A 21376-nucleotide genomic window follows, 5' to 3' on the forward strand; every position below is an offset into this window, starting at 1 on the left:
CCTATGACAGGGTATTTGTACACATCTACTGCAATCATTTAGTGTGGATGGCGAGATACACAACTTGTTTGCTACACACAGTGATGCTACCGGTTTAGGCTGATTCGGAGCAGCTTTGGAGCAGAAAATAATGTATTTTGGAGCAGCAAAACTGACTTTCGGAGCAGATATTGCTAGAGTCAATTATAAGGCACCTATTGTGTTTAATTCGTAAACGGGAGTTGTGCCGAGCCAACGTTCAGACAACCGGTCTTGTCTCAGAACAAAACTGTTCTGTTCTAGCCTTGAGAAAGACAAATCCGCTTGTTAAAACATTGGCCTGAAACAACCCCTGTTTACGGAGTTTTTTCATTGCAAGGTTCCATCCACTCTTTCCTGCCATTTTTTTAATACTATGTCCATGACACACGAATGATAAAATTATAATGTGCTGCATGCTATTCAAGCATAATAGAGCAAAAATAAAATAAAATTATATCACCCACAGATAACCTGACCATATTTAATAAACAAAGGCAATGATAAAATTTTAAACCATAGCACTTTATTATAACATGACTGAAGATCAGTTGACTGCCGATTTTTTGGAAGCCAGACTTTTCAGACATGCTTATTCAGACGATTTTAAGACAGCATCACAAGCCTAATCGACGTCTATGGAGAAGAACACCTGAAATTTTTTACGCGGAAACTCTTCAGCGTTCAATTTTTTTTTGCTTTCAGCCAACATTCCAGGTATGAAACAGCATTACTTAAAATGCCTATCTTTGCTACATCTATGACCTCGTAGGCTTAAACGAACACTTTCAAGTGTCGTTCGACGTCATACTAATGTCTAAAAGTCGGCTTTGCCGCAATGCATAAGTGCTATGGGGTGAAGCAGATAAAAATCGCAGCATATTTATGAGGTGAATGATGACGAGTGGGGTGAAGAGAACGGATGGACAGATGCACGGACAAGTGGACGCACGGTCGGACGAACAGCTATCGTCTATATATGGCTGCAAACTGGCTACTACTACTACGACGACGACATGGAACATACGACCTACGGCATAAGAAGCTTCGCACTGGCTACTACGACGACGACAACAAGGGACATACGACTTACGGTGTAGGGAGCTTCGCCCCTTAAAATTCGAAGGAGCTGGTATTATAGTGGAGTGAGGTGATGTCTAACGAATAAGCACCAGAAATGCTCGGAGGCATGATCGGGGCAAACACGCCAGTAAGACTTAATCGCATTATGATAAGCATCTTCAGATAACTGCTTGTTACTGCATGTGGCGCAGCTATCGACGTACTGCATGCTTTCAATTACTCACGCATGCCACCGTCTACGCTGCCTTTCTGTGTGAATCGGCGAAGTGCCCCACACACATGCGGTGCTTTCACGACAAAATCAGTTCGCCATCGCCGCACCCGTGTGCGATCCGGAACACAGTGGGCATCAAGAACACTTTTTCATGACGAACGCACACTTACGAAAGCACCCCAGTAGGAATGGCATCAGCTGTGTAGGCGATGTGCTGCACATAACTAGGAACGATCGGTCTGGTATGGCAGCAAGTGCTACGCGTCGCTGGAGATTTTCGTACAGTGGCGCATCTTCTAAGTGCACACATACATTATGAAGGTCCGGACAAATATTCCTCTATTCTGTCACATCATTTATGTTCTGCATCATCGTTTCCCCATGCTCCACGAGATAAATCCCCAACTTATTCCGCACTTTGCTGGTACTGGCGGATCTCATCACATGATGCATATTTGCAAATGATCGTCAGTAGGCCCTGAATATATTTAGAACAGCCTGAGCGTGCACCACAATGCCTGATAAGTATACTCCACGAGGTATTGAGGCCATTTCAGACAGGGCTGTGTAAACTTGATTACTTGAGCACCTTAAAAAGTCATGAATCTTTTTTCAGATGATTTCCCGGTCCCTATAAAGCTAGAGAAACTGGGCATTCACTGCGTTTCAACTATCCACGGTACAGTGGCCCTATTCTAGCCACTGTATCTATGGTCCCAACTGTGGTATTTGGCCCAGTTTGGCTTGGCTTGGCTCAGGTTGCATCTTACGCAGGTGCACCGCGATGTCATTTTCAACGGGAGAACTACAAGTAGTTTCGTGTCTGAAAGTAGAAGCACGCCCTTTGGCACAGGTTGGGCGCAGGCTAGCAAAATTTTGAGGAAAGGTAGCAGCATGTAGCAGCCAGGGTGATTCGGCACAGTTTGACACAATTAGTGCAGCGGTAGCATCACTGTGCACAGGAAAAGTGCAAAGCTTTTTCTGTACACCCATCTCCATGTTACAACCGGCTGTTTTTAAAGACAGGTTACTCATATGTACAATGGTAATGCAGCTGAGCTCACCCTGTTTGTTCTTGCGGATGCTCTTGGCCTTCTGCAGCTCTAACTTGTTCTCCACAATCTTCTTCTGGGCATTTGCTATACCAACCTCTGAAATAGAAAGTACGAATACAACCTCTAGTGAAAGTGCAATCATAATTAGCCATGAGACAACATCAAAAATAAAGTTCATTTGGTAAGGTCACAAACACTCCAAATGCTACACAGATGTAACCTAAGCCTCGCTGGTACACCTATATGTTTATGCATTACAGTACCACATTGTCAATGACATACAAATTTATTACCCACTTGGCTGACTGCAATAATAAGAGCTCGGCAGTGTGGCCATCCCCTTAATTTATACAAGCTCATTTCTCTTCTCTCTGATTGTGTAGCGCTGTCTGGAGTCACGTTAGTGACTGCTGAACTGCTTCCAGCCATGAAGTGGTTGTACAGTAGCAAAAGGTAAGCACACGTGGTTGGTTGCTGGGGCTGCAGAAGTGTGACACACAACCACTTTTGTTCCCGAGCACGTTGATATCGAATGTCAAGCACGTTACATCTTCCACAGCAGGGCTGGCTCGTGGAAAGCACTCCAGCAAACAGCTTTTTCAGGACAATTGCGACAGGTACGATAGTTCACAACTGCAGCAAAAAAAAAAAAAAATTCCCATTCATGCTTAAGTTTACTGATAAAGAATGCACGAGTGCTTGTTTAAGACGTGGGCTTTTGGATGGATCATCAGCGAGGTGGGCTCTGCTCTCTGCGGCCACACCTGCTTTAAAAAGTGGAATGTGCTTGACCCTCTGGCTATCGGTGTGCTCAGGAACAACTGCACCACATGTTGCGATTTCGCCACTACAGCCACCGGTCAGTTGAGCTTTAGCTCAACTGACCTGTGGCTCCCTATTGGAACTCCCTGTTGAAATGTCCATACACAGGGCCACCTCTCTTGCACATTTCTGCCATCTACAGAAGTATGTTTACAGGTTGCTTTTTCCCCCCACTTTTTGTGGTCCACGCAGTGGCATGCCACTTTTATGGAGACAAGAATTCTTTTTTCACTGGGTGTACTTTCTTAAGAAGGCTCCACCTTACTGTGCCACTCTCACATGCTCCTCTCACTTCTTTGTCTGGGCAAGAGTTGAAACAAACGAAAGCATCCCTTGCACGTGGGATCATGTGGAACTATCAGAAATTGACTGGAGCAGTGGTTTTTAAGTCTGCACCAAGTTGAGACTTGCGACAGCCTGTCATTCGGAAAATAGGGAACTTTAAATGCACTGTATCCAAAGCTTAACATAGTGGTGCAACCAAGTAAGTGTGCATATACTCAGGAAAATTGTTTTTTTTTTGCCCACTGCACATTTTGTTCTTTCTTAAATAGGAATATGAGGACCATACACAGAGTGCACAAGCCATTATTCCAGCAATGTTTTTTTCCTGCATAGTCAGGAGAAAAACACGGCACTCATTTTTTACACTTATTGACAGAAGGCACCAGAGACACTGGTATATTTGGAGTACGGTCTTCTGATCAAATGCGTAAATCTGCCTCACAATATACAGTAATTGACTGCAATACTTGTTGTTACCACTGTAAGGTTGCCTCTAAAACTTTAGGCTACATTTTCACCATGACCTGCAAAATACAGTCACAGCTCCTCACGGTGGCCCACGTCCCATGAAAAAAGGCGCTTTGTCTATCAGCGCCATTTCAATGTAAGAAAAATCACATATCCTTAAAGGAGCATTGACATAATTTTGAGACACCGCAAAAGGGACATTTTATGTTTCTTTGGTATGCAGTGTCGATGCTCACTACATGCCATAGTCGGACAACCCATGTAAAAAAGTATTATTCTCCGATTTTAAAGTTTTTATCTCTGAGCATTAGCAAGCCAGCCCCCAAGCCTCGCCACAATGAACATCACTCGACGAGTCAAGACAGTTCCACTACGTTTGCGCACTCTGCATCCTGCATGCAGTAAAAATTGCAAAAACAACTCTTGAGACTATAGTTCACTCACTCATCGTTGTTTAGGCACACCACAAGCTGTTGACAGATCAGCCGCAAGAAGCTCACCATACGTTGCCGTCGCCCCGTGATGTTGCACCGCCGTGACACGTCACTAAGAAGTTGCTGTGTCGTTATCGAAACTGAAAGTTTTCTTCTAAGGTAGCAGTACTAAAATATATTCTATGCATTCCCAGCCTCTGGAGTACTCTTCTTAGGGTTCTTGACATCAGGTTTATTTAGAGCAACAATTTGAAAACATAATTCCTGTCAGTACTCCTTTAAAATTGCTGTAAGAGATGCCCCACAGGCAACCTAGTAAGTGATCACAGCAGTGCATATCAATGTTCAATTGATGACATGTGGTGACAGGCGAAGCAATAGCAAGCTTAACTGATATCTCTTGTTTATACATGCACCGGATTCAGGATTCCCAGGACACAACTAAATACGAATAGTTAGGCCCAGGAGTATGTGGTGTTGATATGCATGAAACACTCACAGATAAACAGACGATGAAATCTGTAAACATAAAACACATGGCGGACACACCCAAGCGACCCCGTAGGCAGCATTTTTGTTTTTTTTTTTCGGGAGAGGGGGGGGGGGGGCATTTATTGAAGACCTTGACTATTTTAGGCATAAAAAACTATTCTTGTTACTCATTCTTCATAAAACACCGTTCTCCATCAAAATTTCAGGAGGTGAGATGGGAGGGAAGCAGGCCTCTCGGGCAAGTCCCCCCTGGCTGCAGTGGCCTTGCAGTATGGTGAGAATATCCAAATTTAAAACTATTACCATAAACCACTTTAATAAGAACACTCTGCTTTTAAGCTGTGTTTGTAATGCTAGCACACAATAACAAGACCTCAACCTTACCTATTTCACTGTAAAGTTGCTCGTAGTTCTTCATTTCAGCATCATTCATGGCTAACACGTGCTGGGACTTTGATATGGAGAATTCACACTGGGCCAGTGTCATCAGCATGCGTTCGTATACCATCCTGCTGCATGGACCAAGGCAGAGACTTCACGTTGCACAACAGCTCAATTACAAAAGAATGTGTCCCAAGCATTTCCAAATGGCAGCCGATTCAAGTGCTAAAGGAACATTGTGAGGCCGAAGCCCAACAGGGTGCAAGCACAACATGTGCTGGCAAAGCACAACAAACAGATCTTTGAATGCTCCCGATGTTCAGCCACAGCTGTTCTTTCTGCCTGCACAGAAAAAGGTGTCAGTAGTTTGAGAGTGCACAGAGAAAAAATTGGGGGACCCTCAAGCTTTGCTTTCAGGAGTAGAACGAGACAGCGATATCCTGTCTCTATTGTGTACATCACCCACTTAGTGCATAGTTTTTATTGTATAATGTTACTCGAGAAGTTTAAATTGTGAATTACTACAATGAAATCGATAAAGTTGAAAGTGACTTGTGTCAGTGTAGCTTTCATATACGGCTGCACTCTGTGTACTGAACACCATGCTTTAAACCATAGGCAATTATGCGCATCAAATCTTTTCGAACTTGCTATGCACCTACTACATGGTCTTAACTCTTGACTACCAAGTGTCACAATTCGCGACTTATCAGTAAGCAAGTCGTGAAGTGCACGCCGCCTCTGATGCTGGCTGTCGAGTACCCGCTGGGAACGTAGCTTTCAACATGAAAAATCTAGCTCCATTCCATTTAAGGTATTTTATGCTAGAACCTATTCTTTTGTAGCTGATGGTGGAGAGCACGATGCATTTCTGGCCTGGGTGACACAAGTTCTCTCTTCAATAATTTTGTTTATTTTGTATGTACGCACCCAAGAGATATCACAGAACATATTACGCAGTTTTGATTTAGTAGCACCAGGAAATTTTGTTATCTATATTATATAGATTTTTTAAAAATTTTTTTTGGTCATGCACAAGGTTTATTACTCATAACCAATGATGCGAACAACGTTTTGGAATTTCCGTGAAATGATCTCTTTAAAGGCTGACTCTGGCGACTTTTCAAAGTCAGTGGATCTCAATGGAATTCACCAGGTATGTTCTTTTGCACGTTTCCATCACTTGTCCCCAATTACAGGCTGGAGGAGAGATGCACAGATTTTTCACAAATGAATTTTATAGATTGCTCAGAGTATCCATACCTGCCAAGTTCACGGATTCTGAATCCGAGAGGTTTCCACAGCGGGAGAAAGGGGGGGGGGGGGTTTGCATTAAATTATTTGCTCCTATTTTTTTGCACACACACAAAAAAAAAAAAAAACATCACGAAAAGCAAGAAAGGGGGAGAGGAGGGTCCCAATCACAGACAGTGGCATAGCGGTCTTATAATTACTTGGAGTGGCCAAACACAAGAGGGCAGGGTTTCCCATAAGGTGAGCTTCTCAAAGGAGGAGCGCAAGTACTCCCGAAATTTCACCCCATCCAAACAACAAGCAAAATATATTTCCGTCAAAACAACTCGCATATATGTCTTCCTGGGACACGTGAACAAACGGGATAGCACAGCTGGCTGTCGCGAAAGCGTGGGTCAAAGTTTTGCTCGTTACTACATTGAACAGGAACGCCAGAACGCTTCTATCCTTTCTTACGTCATTGCTGCCTTTAATCTACCACTGCGTTAGCCGCGTGCTCTCGAGGCTCGTAGATCGTATCGCGTCGCTGCGACCGTGGTATAGTGCGGCAAACGATAGTGTCATTTTCAATTCGCGTGAGCTGCCTGCGCACGTGCCATCAAAACTAAGTAGTTTCAAGCTATCTATAATTGCAGCTGCCAGGGTTTTGTGTACAGAGTAATCGGAAAGCAGCATTGCTAAGAATGGTCGAGAATTGGACGCGCTCACAATTTCAGAGGTCTGCCAGTTATGCCATCGCTTTACATGACCGTATCAGTCAAGAACGCCCACGGTTTCGTCCGCAGTGGTTGTGGCAACGAGAACCACGTGCACTGTGAACACAGTGCGTGTGCTGGTCGCACGCGTACTTCCAAAGCTCTCTGTTCTCGACCTTAGTTCGACGGTTTCTGTACTAAAGTTTATATGACCCGCTGCAACTAGGAAACGTGTTCAGAACATTGGAATTTCGGCACAATGAACGCCGTGAAATTTGGCTGAAAAATTTCACAACTTCGTATCTGCCACGCTTTTGCATCACCGACATTCTACTGTATGTTGTTGTGATCGGCGATCCACCCTTTGCTGCAGGCGCCGCGATGGAAGGGCAGCCGCCTCTGTGGCAATAAGGAGCAGCGCGAAAATGCTGGTTTGTAGCGCCATACGAAAGGTGGCTCGTACTTGGCTTAAATTAAGTTTTTTCAGCCCTGCCAGCACAGTTTTATGCTCCGCTATTGCCAAACATACGAACGCTTTCTTCCTATGGCAATATTGAGAAGCTTCAGTCAGTCCGCAAACTTTTTAGGGATTGCATTTTACCCATCATTGCCCCACAGTTTTGAGCGGCCTGGACAGGTAGCATCACATGACTGTGGAATGCACAATAAGCGATCGCCATTACTCTTACGATCCCTTTTTGGCGATTTTACTTGGCCTCCACATGCATCCGAATCTCAGCTGTCATTATTTCAGAGAGCTCGGCTTGTTCACATAGCACGGTCAGTAACAGACATTCCCTAACAGACAGTGTCTGCCCTTTGTTGCTTTCGTACTCCATGCCGGCGAGACCGGCACGCCTTGCACAGTTTCCGGTTTCCATGGTTTTTGCCAATGTCTATGTCACACAAAGACGGTACTGCAGTTGGGTTTCAATGTTGCACTTTTTTGCTTATTTAAAATTATGCTCAACTTAGCCGAGTATTTCTGCTGTAGCCCATGACAGGAGCATCTCGGATCACTAAATCCCCATTACTTTGACATGGTAAACAAATTGCCAAAGTTGGCTTTTAACGTTGTCGTGTCTGTTACAAGACCTCGAAATGAGAGCACAGAGACATCACAGGCTCTTGCGATGCTGTCCTTTTATCACAACAGATTTTGACAAAGTGTGTTTTACTGCTCTTATTGAACACTGCACCAGACTCAAGAAGAGTACGGTGGGGAGCTAATTGAGTTGGTAAGACACTGAAAACATAAAACTATACCTACATGCATGCCACAAGAAAAACGATATGAACAGGACCTGCGTAGATTTATCTGGATAATGTCTCTTTCCCACAACTGCAAAGTGCATGTGCATCATCAAACATAATTGTACGCTGCGTATAACAACTTGAAACACAAAATACTCATTTTATTTTTTGTATAGGTGCAATGAAGCTTGGCTGAGACACTTATCAGGTCCGTATTGTAAAACATGCAAGGGTTAGATTATTTGCTGCACCTTTTTAATTTTTGCACGGCTGGTGATCTTGGCCAGCCCGAAAAGTTGTATGCATTTTCCTCTTTTTGTGCTTGCTTTCAATCCACTTCGTTTCTTGTCTTCTTCCTAACTTTGTTCTCTGTAGCAACTGTAGCACAATTTTTTTCAGACATTTTCCTTTTCCTGTCAGTTTACAAAACTGGCAATGCCTAGGTGGATGCATCGCACTGTGTTAGTGAGAGAATAGCTGTGCTTCTGCAGATGTTTTTTAATGCAGCGTCCTTTCTGCCCAACAGATACTGAATCACAGCTAAGTGTTATCTCACAGACAACCTCTGTTTTGCAGGGCACATATATATTTCAGTGAGCTATTCCACAGCCTTCTTTCTTTCAAAAGTTTTTGTTGCTGCTCGTTAGTAAGCAGAAACTGGGCAATTTACAAGGTGCACAAAATTACGTCAAATTTATTTCTCACTCTCTTCAGGCGGTGCAAAATTTTGCGCATAAATGGTCGAGTGTGGCGAGTGTTCTCGCAGAAATCTTTTTATCTACATCTGATGTTTCACTCTCATATATCCTCACTGGTGACCGCAACACACATGCGTTTAGATATGTGGATGATTAATAGGATGAAAAATACTTTTAAATACTAACCCTGACGATATTGCCAGCGAAATTTTATGGTCTGTTCGATCGAAAGTGTTTAGTTTAAAATTTACCTCTAGATTCCCCGAGAGTTTGGGTCTGAAATTGTTTTTAATGACGAAGACCACGCTTATGTTGGGCATACCTTCCTAGCTCAAAGAAGGCTTTTACCTCATGATTTATGTCACATCTAAGCTCGTCAAGCGAGGATTCACATGCTCGTCTGAGATCATTCCTTCTTATGTCTTGTCGCACATTGTTCAGTTTAGTTTTGACAATCAAATGGATAGGTTTTGCAGTGCCGGGCTTTCTTCCACTTTTCTCAAGGCTGTTGCGAAATCGTTTTTGACGACCCTTGGGGCAATACAAGGAAGCAGGAGCTCGAGCAAAGCAAGAGGCAGAAGTTTGAGATTCTTGCTTAGGTGCACAAGATCTTGCATGGCCTGAAGAGAGTGGGAAGGAAATTTCAATTTCGCACTATACTAGGGGAAGAGAGAGACGAAATGTAAGGGCGTTCTTTCTTTAGGCCCGGCTTTTTCTAAGCGCTGTGAGTCTTTTTTCGTTCTGGTTTAACGTGGATCTTGCTAACTTCCGATTCAAACAGGTCGATGGCTTTACTCTTTTCTTATACAAAAAGAATTTGTTCAGCGGACATTTCATTTTAAAATTGAACAATTTTGAACCTTAGTGCTGCAAAGTGTATGAAACCTGCGCTTCTCGTTACCGTGAAATTGAGCTCAGTTTCGGTTCCTTGATCTTGGTCATCTTGGGAACACTGCTATGGCGTTACAGTGCTGCCTTCTATTTTTGTCTAGTTGTACCTTAAGGGGCATGAGTGCATAATGATGTACGATTTGAAACCACACGAAAGCGGGGCCTCCATAATGTTTCAGCCTTTAGCGCAGCTAACGAGGCGAAATAAAAACATGGGCATCGATGCAACGTTCAGAGCGGTGACCTGCGCAATTGCCCGATCGCAAACATCCACTCACTTCTCCTCTTCACCATCATCGTCAGTCATGCACCACTTTAGGAAAACCTTGAGCAGCATGTTGAGCCTTCGGTCATCGCCCATTCCATCGCCGTCAATGAGAAGCTTCCGACGGATGATCTCATCTGGAAGGTAACCACGTAGCTAAAGTAAGCAACCTGATCAGCGACTATAACAGGCATACATAGCTCCACAGGTTCTCATGCATCAGCATTAACTGCCACATCGCTTATGACACCACGCAAGCAAACATTAAACATTGCGAATGATCGAGCTACTACGCATACCTTCCGAGACAGGCGCCATTTTTCTCTTTCAAGCCGGCGCACAACGTTGACAGATTGGAAAAAAATTACAACCACAAAAAGAAGTTGCTTACAACTAAAAAAAGACAACCTTACTTACACTATATAAAAAAAATTAATTTTTTAAATATATATTTAGATGTACTGCATATGCTGCAAAGGTTTTTATTGTAGTTTTTTATATAATTTATATTGGTAGAAATGATGGTGATAATCAGTGTATTGCTTGCAGCGTCATCTCTTTTCGCGCTATTGAAGTTCGTTGCGTCACCGCTACACTTACTTTCGTTCTGCAGTGGTAGGTCCAGTTTCTGTTCTCTGAAGTTTGTTGAGAAGTGTTCTGCGAGGAGCAGCGTGTAGTTGTATGGAGTTGGGCGAGTGGCCTTTGAACGAAATCGGCTGCCACTTTGTACTGCCCGAACAGCAGCGCAATCCCCTGTGCAGTTTGTGTCCGCAGGCGCTGGACGAGCGCAACGCGGCCCATGTCATTTCGCTTCTGAGACGAGTCGTCTTCTACTTACACGCCCTGCTCAGCACCGTGCTCGAAAACGTCGGCACCATGAACGATTTCGCCAAGCTGGGCAACGCGCGACCGCCGCTACAACCAAAGTCGACGCCAATTACACAGGATTACTCCATCTCGGACCGTGTGCTCGGACTCGGCATTAATGGCAAAGTTGTCGAGTGCTGCGACAAGGCCAAAGGTACCAAGTTCGCCCTCAAAGTAAGTGTCGCATCTATTTTGGTGACAACCTCTGCGGCGCGCTGTTTCGCAGTGTGATCGCGTTCCGACGTAGATCGTACGTACGTGGCTTTCCTGATAAGTGCCCTCTGCTGCATTAAACCGTCAAGGCCATCATCCTTGCACTACAGCTGCTGTTCTGTAGATGCCGTGCGGCTCCTTGACGCGACCACGCGCTGCAGTGGGATGATGCACTTCAACTGCGGCGCATGTCCGCGTGGTCGTTCGATTATCAAGTTTTGACTTCAATCGAGAGCAGCGTCCTTCGCGGAAGTTACTGAAATATTCCAGTTGAGGGCGACCGGGTTAAATGATCTGCTAGCAACTGTGAAAGTCTTCACAAAAGAACGAACGTGAAATTTCGCTTGAAGAGCTCTCTGCGTTTAGCGATGCTGCGTAGCTGGTCGATTCTTTCTTTTGCCCGTGCGGCACAACAACGTGCGAAAGTGCGCCCTGTAGTTCCCATAGTTAACGGTCGAGTGTCGCCTAGATTGCCCGTTGGAGGAGTGCGAAGTGAAAGCGCGTGCATGGCGGTTTAGTTCAGACCACAGTTGGTGTAAAAACTTTTAAGATGCAAGCGACCGGGACATGGCACGCGCGTTTGCTATTTTGTCTTCAAAGCTCGTTTTGCCGATTTTATTTTTTTTTGTGCGCAGCCACACTAAAGAAAAACATATAGAAGCGGATCATTCAGGCAGAACAGCACCGCATTTCGTTGTGCAATCTTCTAAATTAAGAAAGCGTAAACTGCTTACGTATGCATGCATGCGACATTCACACGGATCAAGGAAGGCTGCATGCATACCGTGTGTACTTGCTCGTTTCATAAGCTTCCCGCGGCACCGGAAGCTTGTCTTTTCACTCTGAGCAGTGTCCATGAACTGAAAAGCTTGGGTTGTGAAAAGTGTGAAAAGCTTGGGTTACAAGCTCAAGTTGTGACTTGAGCTTGTAACATGCAAGAGTTTCCCAATGAACATGTTAAGCAGTAGTACTAAACGTGTTTATCTTGTCAAGCTGTTGTTTGCCCTACAGACACTTCGCCAGGAACTATGGTGAGAAATCAACCAAGGTAACTTGATGAAACTGACTGCCAAAGAAGTGCGCCATGACGAAAAGTCAATGCCAAAGTATCATCGCCATGAGCTCACTTCTAAAGCCTTTAGTCAGTTGAATATCATAACACTCTTAAGCATGTCTTGCAGTGGCAGAAATACGCACTCACTCAAAAGCATCCAGACTGTACAGGGAGTATTGTGGGCTATGGGTGGCAGCTGTGCAATAAAAGCAAGAAAATGAGAAAAAAAACCTTAGCTATGCTCCAAGGAGTGCTATGTTATGCATAGTTTATGACAGGAACAATGTACAAGTCATTCCCCGTGTTCATTAAATAGAAGTCCATCAATGGGGCAATCCAGTAGTCCTTGCACTACTCAGAAGCAGTGTTTTGAAAGTCAATGGAAGATACAACAAGCTGTGATAACGAGCTTCAGTCATGATCATTGGCAAGATAGAGTGTGAAAAACATTGGCATTGGAATGTTGGCATCTGCTGCAGTATAGCATGTGGGTATCGTAGTCCTGTCTATCGGGCAAGATGGCCGAGGGGCTCTGAATGATGATAGCCAACATATTGTGCACAATGATCTGTGAAGACGTGAAATGGACAGAAAAACTTGAGTCTAGCCTAGTTGGTGTTTACGGCTTGAGGTCTTGACCAGTAACAAAAGATGAAGACGATGATGGAAATGATAACACAGGCGGTAATCGTCGTTCACTGTCTTTGTATTTTGTTAAGCAGTCAAGATCAAACAAGCAGCTATGCGAATTAAGGCAGAGCTTAGTAAGAGACTGTATGATGGTCAAAGCTGGGCATAGACTCTGAGCATGAGCAGCATTCCTGAGCCAAGATCTGGTGATGACTTTCTAGCGTGCATCCTAAATACAATATTTTCTTTCAGGTGCATTGTTTTGTTCTTGACCTTGGTTCAACAGCTTGTGCTGGCTGTATGGGGAGATATCATTCTAGGTCATTCTGCTCAAATGTGCGTTAGATATAGTAATATCTAATCAATATGAAATCAGTAAGCAGTATAAACTGGTAAATTGGACTAGAAAAGTGTTGCAACTTTCCTCTCAACTGCACATAGTGCATGAGAGTAATAGATGTTTCAGACAGGAACCTTGACAAATGACCAATCTTTGAATCTGGCATGTGCCGACAAAAATACCATCATTTTTTACTAAGAGCCCAAGGTAGCAGCCAAAGGCTCTTTGAAAAAAACATGACACCAATCTCACTGAGCTTTACTCATGCGAAAAAGCAAATAATAAAAGAAAAAAATAATCTCAACTAAACACACAAGAAAAGGCCAGTTGTGATGCAAAAAATAATGTGAACATAGATGAAATGATGTCATAATATCGCTTGATTAAATCGAGATTGAACCCTCAACAAATGAAAAGTAATGAACTGCCTGAAAACCTGAAAATATGGCACAGTAAGATACAACAAGAGTAAAGCTGAAGGTGACAGAATTAAAAGCGACCAAATAAAACAGTAAGACCCCTCCGCCTATTTGCCGCTCACCCTAATTTTATGTGGAAATCAACTAGCAAACAAAGCAAAAACACTAAAACAAAACAAGCCAGTTTTACGGAGCACACTTCAGGAAAACATTTTTGTTGGCACATGCTAGATTACTCTTGTGTCCAGGTTCCTGTTTGAAATATCAATTCCTTGCTACGGCAGAAAATAAACAGTTGGCAGTCTATGCTCAAGGGGTTCTGAACGTTTTCTTGTGTCTTCGCCTTCTTGGGTGGTTTAAGAAAGTTTTTCAGCAATGAGCCTGCCAGAACATATGACGAAAGTAATAGAAAATCGCTACAGCATGCTCCTCTTGATTACGGCAAGCCAACAGAGAGCGGAAAGAATGGCAGAAATTTGGCCTGAAGTATGACGATTGTACGCTTTGAAAAGTGTTATCTAGCTTTAAAAAAAGACAGTAGCACTCTTGACGGCACCATCTTTCATGCATACTCATGAATTTACCAAATTTCTGGCTGTTCTGGTCCTAAAATATTTTGCCATTTATGAGCTTAATCAAAGAAATAAAAGAATTGTTAAAAAAAAAACTTGGTGAGAGGTTTATTTTTGCAGTTGATGTTGGGCCTAAGTTTTTCAGCAATACTTTGGGCAGTGTGTGGTGTCTGACAGCGGGCTACTGCATCTGTGTTGCATTGTTGGGTTTGGACTGCAAATGGGTTAATATATTGCTTGAACCTCCTCTCTGCCTCCCTACTTAGTATATAAATGTATAAAATTGATTGATTTGTGGGGTTTAACGTCCCAAAACCACTATATGATTATGAGAGACGCCGTAGTGGAGGGCTCCGGAAATTTTGACCACCTGGGGTCCTTTAACGTGCACCCAAATCTGAGCACACGGGCCTCGACATTTCCGCCTCCATTGGAAATGCAGCCGCCGCAGCCAGGATTCGATCCAGCGACCTGCGGGTCAGCAGCCGAGTACCTTAGCCACTAGACCACCGCGGCGGGGCTATAAATGTATAAAAGAAGTGCAGCTCACAGGAGATGTTTGTTAGGGTGCAACTGTAGTAAAGTAAGTGACACTGCAGGGCATAAGTATTTATGAAGGGATTGTGCTGTTGTAAAATGTAATCACATTGACTAAATCACAGCAACATTCGATGATAAGATGGCTGCATTACTTTCAATACAGACTACGATTGCGAGCATTCCACTGCTTGCAGTTGCTCACGCCTTAGCTCTCTGTCATTGTGAATGAGTTCTGAGGAATCTTGCAATGTGGCGGAGCGGTTATGCAAGGGAAAACTGGCAGCCACTTGTTTGCAGCACAAAGACACAGTAGGGATTTCCTTGTAGGCTTGTGCTACAATTAGGTTCTTGTCAGTTTTCACTTTCAGTCCACTTTCACCCATGCCATTTTCACTGCAAGCAGGGACTGATTATACAGTGATAGGAATATATTGCTCGCATTTGCCTTTATTCATTTGCATTGACATTTATTCGACGCTACGAGGTTAGTAGAAGAAAAACCTTCAGTACAAGCAATTGCGGCCATATCGGTGAGTGCAGTACAGTTGGCTTGAAGTGGTTCTACACGCAAGTTGCCCTTGATTCTAGTCTGTAGCGGGTTGATATGTGTGTCACATTCACCTCTGGTTTGGGCATGGCCAGATTTTACTTCTGCCTGATGGGCCAGGTGTTCTGGCACAGTTGTCACATGTGGAACACTCCATTGCACGGTGGCTATACAGAGCCACACCCTCTCTCACCAACTCGTGCATACGGGAATTGAGTGCCAGGGGTAATTTGCATTTATTGCATATATCTTTGCATATAAACAGCCATTGTTTGAGAACACTTAAAGAAGGTAATTTATTTGCCCTTGAGTATTGTTACAGAACAAAAGAAGGATGAAAAGAGAGTTGCAGGCACGCTCTGCAGCTATTCTATATTGCACAACGAAAGTGGACACGAGGTTAACATTGCTTTCGTGGTTGCCAACGAGTTAGGCAAGTTATGAATTGCCATACAGACGAGGAAAGAGACAGACTGATGTCTATACACTGATTTTGCGTACTATGTGAGCTGCTTTAGCACTAGTTACTTCTATGTGTCGCAGTCACACTGTTTACATGAAAAGATTAATTGGACGTAATATGTCCTCGTCTGGAGGATCACTATCCACTTTTCTGTGGCACAGTTGTGATTATAAATTCAGAACAAATTTTATGAATGCAGTTTTATACAATTACAATAACAAACAAAAGCATTGTACGATTGAGGCTTGACATATTAATGTGAACGGTTGTATAGGCCAGCCTATTATTGGCCTGCATAATGATGAAATGCCATGCCTAAGCTGTTAACTCAAAAAACATCCACGCATATGCCCAAGATTGGCCTCTCAATACAGGTAAGCTTTGGTGGCTATCTTCTTTTCTGCCTAATGCTTGACCTCTCAGTTCACCACAGGCATTCGGGTTGTCTGTACCAATCTTTTTGCATCTGTGCCTGCTCACACCTTTCCTGAGATTTCAAACATCATGCACACATGATCAATGGATGTTTGCTATATTTGAAGTGCAAGGTTGCAGCACAATGCAATCGTCCAAATATTTCCCATTTCAACGGCTGTGACAGGCCTGACTGTCGCAATTTATCTTGACTGAAACAGTTATGTGTATATGCACAACAGTTGGTTGAAATTGATTGCAAGATGGCTATCATCCTCATCACGTGGGCATAGTTAAGTGAGCTAGCGTGCTTCTGTGTTAGTGTCACTCGCACACTGTCGCATACCCATGCGTAGGGACGCCTGTTATTGAACACACTGTATCCTATGGGTGAGTTTGCCACTCACTTGACAGTGTTGAAGTGCCTCAAATTAGCATTGGTTCAAGAACAATGTAAGTAATACAAAAAAGCTGGGTCGTAAGTATGGTTAACCACATCTTTTATCAGGAGGGTCGTTATGCATTAAAGTGCACAACAGTACAAAAATCTAGTTTTTTTATTTTCACCCCATGACAGTTCACAACCCGGCAGCCAGGCACGTCAAAGTCAAAGTCAAAGTCAAAGTTTATTTCACCAGAGAAATTCTGGATGGGCTTCAGGGATAAAAGCTGCTCGAGGCAGCTTGACTTGGTCCCTGAAGACCCTTTACAATTGGCAGCATACGACGTTAACAGTACAAAATGGGCTTGTAAGATCATACGTAAATATACATGAGCAATATTGTAAAAATTGCAGTTTGAATTACATCAAGCAATAACAATAGCATACAGAGAGTCAAAATGAGATTATGCATTTAAACGTTTAGTACAGCATAAACAACTTTGTAATACAGAAAGGTACAGAAAGTATAGAAATTTTACGGAATAGCAATATCGCGTAATGATCAAACACAGAATATTGAAAATAGAAGAATGCGGTATGACAAGATAAGCTAAAGTTTGCATAGTCAAGACATATCAATGCGAGGGCTACAACATAGACGTAAAAAATTCACGCAACTGCCGGTGTGTAGCAGTAGTAAGTTCGGTATATTCATTTAGGATAGATGGCAAATTATAGTGCAATGCTTGTAAGTTGTATGTTGTTCGGTAATGAGGAACAAACCACGCTAAAGTATGTCTCGTACTTATGGTAGTGTCATTAAGTTTTAGGTGGGATATAGTTTCCAGGAATTTTTTATAAGTGTCGGAAAAGTAGAAAGCTTGTAAGACCCGAAATTTGTATAAGTGCTGAACCCGCATGACAGTGTATTCTTGAAAGACTGTTCTAGTTGAGGCCAGGTAGGGAATATCTGCAATATGTCGGAGAATCTTCTTTTGCAGAAGCAAGATTTTATTTAGGTTCTGTTTAGTTGTGGTGATCCAAACCAGGTTGCAGTAGTTGAGGTGGGATGCGAAGAGCGCGTAGTATATTTGAAGCTTTACCTTTGTCGGGAGCAAGCGTTGACATCGTGATAATGCTCCAGTAGTTGATGACAGTCTCCTACATAGCTCTTCTACATGCGAGTTCCAACTAAGGTGAGAGGAAAAAGTAACTCCGAGTATCTTGTCCTATGCAATGGCTGCCTCTACTGTGTTTGTACATAATGTTTGCTATAAAAGCTGTTTATAGCTGCCACACATTAGATTCCATATTGGCTAGAACAAGAAATATATGTTGTGTTACCCACTCACTCATTGTCTCTTCCATATCACTTACCTTTCTCATGTTAGATGCTGCCAAAGGGACGCTCATTGGGTCTCACTGACAAAGTGACTCACTGACAGTGACACTGGTTTGATGTCGTCCCATTGACATATGCTCATAATTGTCTGTTCTGACAGAGCCCTTACCATGTCCCCCCTTGCTAAGCATTGTGTGATCACTGAACAGATACATGTCATCCTTCAACGTGATGTCATTCAGCTGACCTGCATTCCTTGTCATCATCTGTTTTTTGTGACAAGAAAAATGATGGCTCAATTTCTTCTGTGTCAATTACTGCCTTCAGTTACGCAAAATGATGTTAGACTCTCTCTATGCATCACTGATGCCGTGAATTGTTTGCAAGGTGCTGAATTCTTTTCATTACTAGGATTATGATCCGTTTAATGGCAGGTTCTCATGGCATTATCTGATCACTTACAAACTTCTGTAACAAATGATGGTTGATGAGTATCCAGGCATTTAATAATATTCCATTTGCATTCTCTAATTCTCCAGCAAATTTAAAAGGGTGTTATATAAAAAACATGGCTGTGCTACTTAATTATCTTTTCTTTTTGATTTTGACAGTTTTTTCTATTAATATAATGAAGGCATGAGTTGTCTGGGGCATGCAGACCTTCAGTGTAATTCCACGAAAAACTGATTTATGACTGGCATGCATATAATACTTGGCCATATTGTCTGAAGGAATAGTGTTCACTCAGATATGGAAAAAATCGGGGGACCCTAAAGCTTTGCATTTAAGAGTTAACCGCGATAGCGACACCCTGTTCCTAGTGCGTACTTTAAACACTTAGTGCATGAAACCCTAGTAACGTGTTTTTTGTAGTGTGTGACCGGCTTCAAAGCATGAAGCCATTATGAGGTAATCACGTGTTCTTACACCGACTGGCAATCGGCACTTGTACCACGCATTATTACTGCAATATTTTATGTTGCATTGTGAAGCATGTGTACAGGATGCACGTGTTTGTGAAGCATGAAGGCTACTGTCACTGCATTTCCAAGCAGAGGAAGTTCTTTTCACTGTTTTCACAAGCAGAGGCGGGGCCGTGTAGTAGAATATCCACTTGCAGCGCATACGACTCGGGCTTGATCCACCACCCGGACCCAAACAACCCTGGTTCGGTCCCCACTTTGGTCCAGGATTCTTTATCATTTATTTATTTTATTTGCATCAATCTCAATTTTTCAGTCACGCATAAGATGATGATTTTTAGCTCATAGCTGACGAAGCGGACACCGAATATCTACGAAGTGAGCTCTTTAACGTTATCGCGTGAAAACTTAGCACAGTTGCTGAATTCTTGAAGCTTATGAAAACGAGAGCACTTACTAGCCTTATAAGCCTTTGCCCATACTTTCTCTACTTTGTGGAGAACTTTGTTTTCATAATCACGCCACTGATCACACTTGATGGACATCTCTTCATTCGTCGGTCACCGATGTGTGATGTGGTATTCACCTCCCAACATCACTGCCCATTATATATCACTTCTGCACTCGCTGAGGCACACATGAATGCCTGTGGTAACGAGCTTGGTGCCACACTTGTGCAGTACAAGCCTGCTTTTTCTTAGTTTGTAGCAGATGGGAGTTTTGGCCTCACCAAAGTGGAGTGCAAGTACTCACTTGCTGAAAATGCATTTTTGGCAATTGTTTGGCCATTACAAAAATTTTGTTGCTATGTGCATGGCCATCCCTTTGACGTCGTTGAAATACATCATTCACTTTGCTGGGTGTTCCCATTGAAGGATCATTGGAGTCATCTTGGACACTTTGTAATAGGCTTATGTCTTCACATTTTTCACCTGGGACGCAATAATGCCAATGGAGATGCACTTTCACAGGCACTCTGATGGTTTTCCTCTTTCCCCTATGAAAACTTGATTCACCAACATTATTGTTTCTGACATGCCTTGAGAACAGCGCGAGGATCAACATTTTCTCTTTGGCCGTGGCGACTTCTACTTCCCTCAGAAGCTCTTTTTTTTTTCCAGTGAAGTTTATCTTTGTCTCAGCGGCTTCCATGGCCATTTCGAGCATTTCCTTGAGAAGTCCCCCATTATGTGCTCTGGCATGCCATGTTGTGCGGTATCAGCCAAATGATAAAATATGGTTCATCTTTTGTCATACCTCGCCATTTGTGCTCTGACTTGGGCACATAGTGGTGTAGCCAGGGAGTGCCACAACAAGCCCGTGCCCGCTCCCGAAATTTTTTTTTGCCATGGCATGCAGAGCACCCCACCCTCTCTGCCTCAGATAAAAATGTGCCCCCACCCCACCCCTAAAAAATTTCTGCCTATGCGCGTACACACTTTCACACATACTACTCTCAAAATGCACATGCTGTCATTTAAAAAACTTACGATAGATTTTGCCATAAATTTCACTAGCATCGAGTGCACATCTATATTCCAAAGTTGATTAATTCCTTCACTGGGTGACAGTGGCAGAAAACAAATTGATATACAGCTAGCCCCTTTTAAGCTTTGCTCTATCCTGCTCACTTACTTGATATAAATGACATAAACCTACAGGGCCCTTTTTGCTGCACCCGGCTGTGAAAATCTACTGATTTCACACATTTACAATAATCAACCAGAATTATTCTGAATGTGTGAAATCAGTATATTCAGTTACAACTCCGCTGATATGCTAATACCGCCGCTGCAGCTCGTGATGTCACTCTGTTGATCATATGTGGCCTTTTTCTTTGTCACAGCATAATGTGGGAGCTGTCTAGTGACTGGTGGTCATTAAAGTTAGCGAGGTGATAGGGTCTTTGTGGGCATTGCCTCTGAACATTTTGATTACCACTTCATGCTTCTTTTCTTGCGATATGTTGATAAAATGGCCACAAAAGCAGCTAATATGTTTGTTCTTTCTGTTACGCGGATGTGAACCCCCTTTTGTACCTGATACACTTCCATACTACGTAAATGCATCCGAGTATTGCCCAGCCATAACTTGACTAGTCTGTTGAAGAGCACAGCCAACTAGCTTGTTCATTTACATTCTTGGACACAAAGTCTTTAAAAAGAATGGCTTGATGTGCCAAAACTACCCATGCCTTTTGCCGCACCTGTTGTCTTGTTCATGTGGTTCAGAATTTCATGTCATGACCTAACCTGGAAATTTGCTACCCAATGTAATGGTGCATATAGAATTGTTTAGCGTATATTGTTCAGCTGCTTCATCAAGCCAGTGACTCCTCCCTTTGATGTGTGCTATCACGAT

General features: G+C 43.1%; 2 protein-coding genes across 4 annotated transcripts in view; one reads left to right on the forward strand and one right to left on the reverse strand.

The window, feature by feature from the left end:
* Positions 1-11588, reverse strand: part of thoc7 (THO complex subunit 7) — a 34600-nt gene extending 23012 nt beyond the window's left edge. Inside the window, exons 1-4 of one of the 2 annotated variants that reach the window (XM_075896225.1) lie at positions 11435-11588; positions 10323-10446; positions 5256-5383; positions 2380-2466 (exon numbers count right to left, since the gene is read on the reverse strand). In XM_075896225.1, the coding sequence (XP_075752340.1) occupies positions 2380-2466; positions 5256-5383; positions 10323-10405 (298 nt within the window). In that variant the 5' untranslated portion in view covers positions 10406-10446; positions 11435-11588. Of the gene's footprint in view, positions 1-2379; positions 2467-5255; positions 5384-10322; positions 10447-10608; positions 10693-11434 lie in introns of those variants that run through there. The other variant, XM_037424903.2, reaches the window with a different exon arrangement.
* Positions 10883-21376, forward strand: part of MAPk-Ak2 (MAP kinase-activated protein kinase 2) — a 46744-nt gene continuing 36250 nt past the window's right edge. The window contains exon 1 of one of the 2 annotated variants that reach the window (XM_037424902.2): positions 10883-11350. In XM_037424902.2, coding sequence (XP_037280799.1) covers positions 10991-11350 — 360 coding nt within the window. In that variant the 5' untranslated portion in view covers positions 10883-10990. The remainder of the gene's footprint in view (positions 11351-21376) is intronic. The other variant, XM_037424901.2, reaches the window with a different exon arrangement.

Source organism: Rhipicephalus microplus, chromosome 5 (genome assembly GCF_043290135.1).
Source record: "Rhipicephalus microplus isolate Deutch F79 chromosome 5, USDA_Rmic, whole genome shotgun sequence".
Taxonomy (NCBI): domain Eukaryota; kingdom Metazoa; phylum Arthropoda; class Arachnida; order Ixodida; family Ixodidae; genus Rhipicephalus; species Rhipicephalus microplus.